General features: G+C 40.6%; 1 protein-coding gene across 1 annotated transcript; it reads right to left on the bottom strand.

Annotated features, from left to right (window-relative positions):
• LOC108577806 (beta-1,3-galactosyltransferase 5-like) lies at positions 1–1508 on the bottom strand. The gene is made up of 2 exons (XM_017941012.1): positions 1336–1508; positions 1–1176 (listed from the first exon to the last, which is right to left on the bottom strand). The coding sequence occupies exons 1-2, from the start codon at positions 1466–1468 to the stop codon at positions 77–79; spliced, it is 1233 nt and encodes a 410-aa protein (XP_017796501.1). The 5' UTR covers positions 1469–1508; the 3' UTR covers positions 1–76.
• Positions 1509–7600: the final 6092 nt, after the last annotated feature.

Below are 7600 nucleotides of genomic sequence, written 5' to 3' on the forward strand. Positions count from 1 at the left end.
TGTACGAGCCGAGCGACAAATAATTTGCCGTGCGATTTGAAAATCTCGAGCACCTATCGATAATAGGTGTTGTCTATCATTTGCATTCGCTCTTGCCGTCGAGTAATTTTTTCCAAAGATCAAATTGTTCGCTATATTTGACCATATGGATGCTGATACTTCGTTGAACGTTACACGCGCTATGCGATATTTTCTTATTTAAAAATTCGTTAGCATGCGTCCTTGTGATTCCTAGTTTGTCCGCGACTATACCAGTAACAAAAACGTCTTCCAGTTTGAGGTATATTTGGTCTAACGCAGCACCGTACAGTTTACGCACGATATCGCTGGACAAAAGATACGCCGGACCGGTAGTGAAATCTGGAAAGACGGCATTCTTAAATTGCGCTTGAGAGACGTAGTACTTGCTCTTTTTATTTCTAATTGGTTTCCATTTCTTAGCTAATCTACCAAATATTACGTTCCTATCTTTAGCATGTTTAACCGTAAAAGCTTGCAAACGCGGAACGTTAATAAACATGTCGTCGTCAGTCTTTAAAAGGAATTTAACCTTGGAACAATAATTATCTACCCACTCGAGGGTAGAGATCGTTTTAAGCGTCAAGTTTGAGTAAGAATCTAAAAATTTTCCGCGTATCACGTCGTTGTAAGTCTTTTGTTCTTTCTTCAAAATCGTTTCTACTTTTGAGTCCAGAGTTGCACCTAACATGAATAAGATACTGATGTCGCTTCGCTGACCAAAATGACCCCATGTTTGTCGTATTGCCATCCTAGCTTCTAGGTGGGTTGGAGCAGACATTATTATTATAACCAGATCCATTTCTTTGCCAAAGTTTGGGCATTTTTCCGGAATGGGTACCATATGACCAGCTTCATAAATAGCACGAGCAGAGTACTCATTGACCGGTGCAGAGACTTCTTTAGTCTCGTTCAAAGGCTTTTCGCTGCTTTGCTTGGAGACAGCAACGGACACGTTCGCAGAAGACAAAGTTTGAGAGGAGCTAGAAGATGTGGACTGCACTGTGATCACAGAACTGGAAAGATTGGTAGAATTTTGCGAGTTGTAAGCACCAACGACAGATGGTTCTGGAGAATTACTTCTGCTGGAGGAAACCGCTACGTGGTGCTCTATGCTTGTATTCGATTGTTTATAAACCTCTTGAAACGGTGGTTGACCTAAACAAAATAGAATATTTTATCATCGTCACAATCACGATCATGATCACGATCATGATTATCACGATATCATCATCGCCGTACATCACGACGATAACGAGCACCGCGACGGCGATAACTTGACACCGATAATTAATTTCATATCACAACAATACTCACTAACATTTCGTGGTACGGTATATTGCGAGGCACCGTAATAAGTGTTACGATAATACGCGTACAAAGACAAGCCGAGCAATCCTAGAACAAGGGTTCGCAAAGGACGACTACGGAGATGTAGTCGCTGATGCATGACGTTTGTTTTACTACCCGTTTATTTCCTCCAGATTGGATATTTCTTCACCTACATGATTGTTATATCATTCGGCAACTCGAACGGCGATTCGTTCCTCGGAACGTTTTGCAAACGCTAACGTGGTGGCGAGAGCGAATCGGCGGGTATTTGAAATAAATGTTTCGCATAAACGATTGTTATATTGCTTCATTTGAAATTGATGGACGGAATGTATCGAGACTCTCCGATGGGATTTCACTCGAGATGTTAAACATGTTAGAACACATGGTCGTAGAATGGTTGTTGAGATTCTCTTTACGCAAGTTTCGTTTTCAACTTTCAACTAAAACATGCGAATGTTTGACAGGGCATTATACATAACTCGTTATGCACAATTTGTTTGGCTGAATGCAAAACGGATAGACACACGCGAATTCAAGCTGAACTTTCATTAGCCACGTCGTCACACTGGCATTGTATTTATTTCTTCGTTAGCACGGTATCGATACATCTGATATGATCGATTAGTCGATCCTCACCAATCCCCATCGACTTCACTTCCATAATTTCGACACTCATTCCGAACGAGTGAATTCGATTGAACGACCGACTAGATCTTTCGAAAAGCAGCTTGTCTCTCACCATTGCCTCGTACACCGAGTCTCATCGATCTTTGCCGAAACTGTTCGACTAAGATAACATACAACGGCGGCGATGGTTTTACGTGAAATGGTATCGTACGCCATTTCACATAGAACCATCGTCGCTGTGCGTTTGCATTAGTTCCAGTGTTTCGGCACGAACCCACGAGACTCACACGACGTGTCTGGATACTAGCAGTCACGTTTCCTTTTTACCCTTAGAGATGTCGCTACGGTGACTATTTTAACGCGTTCATGCGATCGTTCGATTAATCGATTTTCCTGGGTCTATGTTCTATCAACGGTTGGAGAAATTCCGATTCAGATTGTAAGAGTGAAGAATTACAAGGGGCTTAAAACGACAGATATTGAAATGACGTTGGTTCTCTGGTCGATAGCTAGGTACGATAATGTGTAGGCCGCTGCCCTTTTTCCCGTTTTTATACGCTTCTTTGGCCGTTAGGGACCTGCAAGCCGTGGGGTGGGGGGTGCAGTCTGCGCTGCTCCTTGTCTAGGGCCCCCTACGGCTCGGGTCCCGCGGCCGTTGCCTAGGCGCGTCGCACGGCGCCTTACATCATGGATAATTTTTCGTAAAATTTGCAAGAAAATAGCCAATGAGTGGGGTCGACTGTGAGAAAAGTACTGTGCGTCCACGAGAAGTTGGCATGCGTGACGGCAGAGGTGAAACGGGGATACCTGACTCGCACCGCCCGAGTTTTCCGCCACTCACAATCAGTGTTATACGATCCAGATTCGCCGATGTTATCGCGTTCGGCCACTAATGACAATAGGTGTGCCCGATTTCTATGATTGGGTGAAGAAAAGGTGGGCTTATCGGGGGTATGATCCAATCAGACTCGCATTCCTTTGCCATGCAAATCTATTTTCTCGTGGACGCACAGTACATTATGGGGATATTTAAGAAGGTTGAACGGCGGAAGGAAAGAAAGGAACGGGAGATAGAGAAGACAGAGGTTTCGTCGTTCGGGAGATTACAAGCAGTAGGAAGTTGGAGCGATTGATCGATAACCTATTTTTCCGTAGTTGGCAGAATGCCAGAATTTGAAGCAAATGCGTTGTTGAATGTGAAGAAGCAAATGGCGACGCAACCTCGTCCTAGGTCACTACCGCAAAATGGTGGTAAAATTGTAAGAACGTATACGAGCCATTCCACGTCAATGACCGATTTTTTTTCAAACTCACAGGATTTGTCGATACCCTTGAGAACCTAAACTGTGCAAAATTTCACCTTTCTACCTCGAACGGTTTTTAAACTATTTAACGTTAAAGTTTTGGAAAATTAGACGAAATCAGGCAACATGTCACCACTTGAACTGTAATATTTCGGCTTGGTTTAAAAAAACGATCTTTTGGAATATGTACATGAATTTTATTTATTATCAGCAAACGTAAAAATAATCGTTGCTAAAGTTTCAACTGCTGATTTCACGGTGTTCCCACCCATGAACAAGAAAAAAGAAAAAAAAATACCATTGGAATAGTTGAACTTTCATCTGTAAAATGAGCTGCTCAACATTGAAAAAGAAAATAAGAAAATTTATGGACAGGCGAACATTTTGTTGTATTCCGGCCAAACTTCCGTACACTACCGGTCAAAAGTTTCGAATCACTACGTAAATTAAGAGAAACAGGATACATATTTCGAGGAAGTTTTATTTGTCAACATACTTATAAGTAGAATATTTTACATTTTATATTATTTTTTATACCAAGAAATAGATATTTTTCTTGAAATTGCCTTTTCATGAAAAAAACCACTCTTACTTCTAATGACAGCCTGACATATTCTGGGCATCCTGGCAATTAGTTTTTCGAGTATTGCTAACTTAAAATTTTTCCATGCTTCCTGTAGTAGTTGCCAAAGGTGTCCTTTCGATGTTGGACAGTGCAACCGGATCAGATTCAGATCGAGCTCTTCCCACAAAAATTCTATCGGGTTGAAATCCGGTGATCGTGCTGGCCATGTCATATTCCTCAAGACCCGCTCTGTTTCTTTTTGCAATAAGAACCCTTTACACAATTTAGATGAGTGCTTAGGGTCGTTAACTTGCTGCATAACAAAATTTCTACCTATTAACCGGTGACCTGATGGTAGAGTGTATTTTCTATTTTGATTAGGTCTCCTACTCGAACCGTTGAGAAACATCCCGTGACCATAACTGAACCACCTCTGGCAATATTTTTTCTTGTACATATCGGCGAACAAATATCCTTCGGTGCGACCCAAATATTTCCAACTTGGATTCGTCAGTCGAAAGAACCTTACCCCAGTCCGTAGGTGCCCAATTTTTGTGACTTTTGCCCAATCCAACCGCATTTTACGATTTTTCGACGAAAGCAATGGTTTCCTGACTGCTATACGGCCATTTAAACCTGCAGCTGTTAGTCGCCTTTTCACCGTCGTCAGAGATATTGGATTCGGTCTACTATCATTAAGTCCTACACGAATTTCCGAGGCCGTTAGTCCTCTGTTTCGTTTGCAAATAATATTTATTCTTACATCTTCAGCTCTCGACGTGATTTTGGGTTTTCCTGATCGTGGTTTGTCTTTCAAACTACCAGTATCCGCAAAACGTTTTCGTATACCCAGCACGCCCTTGTATCAATTTCTTTGGAATATTCCGCAAAGAATAACCTTCCTTTCTAAGTGTGATAATTGCGTTTGGAGTTTCAATAATAATTTCTACTCTTTTTGCCATTTTAAAGTATTAATGTAAAATTTTAGCTGCTAATTCAACGCCTTCGTTCACAAGAATGGTGGCAATGTATAATGGCCGGAGCGGCCAATTGGAATCTAATACTGTAACATTCGACGCTTATTGGTAAACAAAAGAATCGCGAATTCCTATATAAGGCGTAAACAGAGTATCTTTCCCGGCAGTAGAAAAGTTCATTCCGAGCGTTTCTTTAAACTGACAATGAGTGTATGAGTTATATGTATGTATAATAGCATTATGGACATAAGAAAATGCTGAAATCTCTTAAAGTATAATTCAACTTGTTAACATCTGATATATTAACGATGGATCATTCCAAAATTTACCGGTATATTCGATTTTGATGGAAATCGGCAAGTGATTCGAAACTTTTGGCCGGTAGTGCCAAGTAGTATCACGGAACGGAGACACGTTGACAAAGTACTTACAGTAAGTAAGTAGGGTTTGGTATATCAAGGGCAGAGTTCGAGAGTGAGATTGAGTTAGTCAGGGAAGGATAAATAGTAAGGAAAGAAGTCTTCTAAGAAGAAGTTATTGGTTATCGGGTATTTACAAAATGAGAATCGAAGGCTAACACTTAAATCTGCAACGTGATTTGCAATAACAGATACCTAATATATCGGTATAGAACAATTAAACAAAATAGAACACCGCATACCAGTTTGGATTTTCACCGTGTCCTACGGCTAGGCTGCGTTATTCCTACGCCTACGTTATCTTGCTCGCAGTCAGTGGATCTTCCGACGAGATTTCACGGCTCGACAGTCCGTAATAGAATAATATAACTTGTTTCCATCTGAAAATTTGTTCAACATATCGGTGAGATTTTTCTGATTAAAATGAGATCAAACGCGACATATTTCGCTTTGGACGAATTCGAAAAACGGATTGCCAGAAAAATACATGAAATATCTGTACACATTACCAGTCGAATGTAAGCTCTACGGACAATGTGGACTGTCTGAGGCGATTGGCGATTTATGTCACGGACGTGAGATAGAGGCTGTTTTCGAGATTAGCATTTTGGTTATTGTTAGCCAAGACAATCGTCTCAAGACAACTCTAGTGTTTTCTAAACTCACTTCTCTCGTCCTGAATCCGGTCAGGAGACTGTTGCCAGACAACGCCAATCGCCACTCATCGTCGCTCAGGACAGCGCCATCCCCTCTCTAAGGTAATGCGCGTTGAGGGCGCAAGAGAAGGGTGTTGTGATGTCACTGAAAGCATGCTGATTGGGTTTTTGTGATTTTCCAAATTACCCAATCAGCGTGCAGAGAGAAGAAGGAAGGGGCGTCTTGGAAGGAGTCATAGTTAGAAAGCTCGACAGTATGTACTTATGTAAGTATGTAAGTAGTCACTGGTCCGAGCAAAGTAGGCTAGAATTGAAGTCTATATTTATAATTAATTATACAAAAGAAACATATTTAAGCACAAAGTGTGTTACTTCGTTCCCAACCAATACGTCGGGTGGTCCTTCGACGGTAACAACAGTAGACGGTACTAAGTAGGGTACAATAAACTGGGACGGCACGGTAACCAGTGCCGTTTAAGGGGTTAGGAGACACAGTAACAAGTGGGTAAAATATAAGATTTTTAAACGACAGTACAGACGTCCTCGCTCGGAATATCTTTTCTTCCAGATGGCCAACTGGTGTACAGGATTTCTACAAATCGAATTAACTATTATACTAGGCATTCACGATCCGACATTTCAATTTTTGTGAAAATTAACAAAATGACAGATATTTTAAATTTAACGACTGAATTTCGGTAAAAAATTTCTTACTTTTTTATTTACATCTCGCAAAATAATGGGAATAATAGATATTGTAGTAAAACGGAATTGTGAGAAAAACGCATCGGTGCGTCACGGCACGCAGGTATATGAATTCACTCTCGAAACGGTACTTGGAGAAATAATTTGTATCGAAGCCTGGAATCCATGTAAAACATTTTGCATTCTGTTCTCAAAACTTGAAACTACTATTTAAGAGAAACAAAAAAATTTCGATTTTTTTTCGACTGTGTCGTGTTTGGTCTAATTTCGATCAGAACAATCTCATAAATATGTTATTAACTTAGCCATACGTATATCTTTCTCCTTACTCCGTATGCCTCATACGACGATGCTATTAAATTAATAAAAACTGTTTGTTTAAATAGAAAATAGAAAAAAAGAATTTTGATTAATTTAATAGGAAAATAGGGCGAACCTTGTTGGTTCGGCCCTACCTTCAAGTCAGTGCATTCTTTGTGTCCTTTAATCGTCGTTTGTTATAACATACGTTAGAATTGCGAATAGGTATTGTCCAGGAAAATAACGTACTATCACTCGTACGATCTAATACGGTCTAATACCAAATGCCACCGATGTAAAATTACATTCCTCCTTATTTCTTCGTCTACAGAATGCAGGTACTACATATGTACATACATATTAGGGCAGTAACAACAAAGTTGGGGCCAACTAAAAGAAAATTTAACTTAGAAATTGCAATCAGTTATTTTAGAGGTGAAAGTTCTTCTATGTGTTAGCACAACTTAAGTAAACGTAACACGCGATAGACTATTAACCGAAACGTATTATTTTATAAATGTAAGCGGCTGTTAAGGTACTCGGGCGTCCGTCTCGCTCGGCGGCTATATTAAGAGTCCTCTCCGCGTCCTATCCTGCGTTGCTCCGAAAAACCGTTGGAGCCCCCTCGTTCGACTTTCCGGGGAAAGGGCTTAGTTTATGGTACCCTCAGGTACCCGCGCGCTTTCTCTTCCCG

This window comes from Habropoda laboriosa, unplaced genomic scaffold (genome assembly GCF_001263275.1).
Source record: "Habropoda laboriosa isolate 0110345459 unplaced genomic scaffold, ASM126327v1 scaffold816, whole genome shotgun sequence".
Classification (NCBI taxonomy): Eukaryota; Metazoa; Arthropoda; class Insecta; order Hymenoptera; family Apidae; genus Habropoda; species Habropoda laboriosa.

Coding starts and splice junctions, on each gene's coding strand:
- LOC108577806 (XM_017941012.1), bottom strand. CDS start 1,468: ATGCATCAGCGACTACATCTCCGTAGTCGTCCTTTGCGAACCCTTGTT. Junction 1,177..1,335: donor TACCGTACCACGAAATGTTA/GTGAGTATTGTT, acceptor TATTTTGTTTAG/GTCAACCACCGTTTCAAGAG.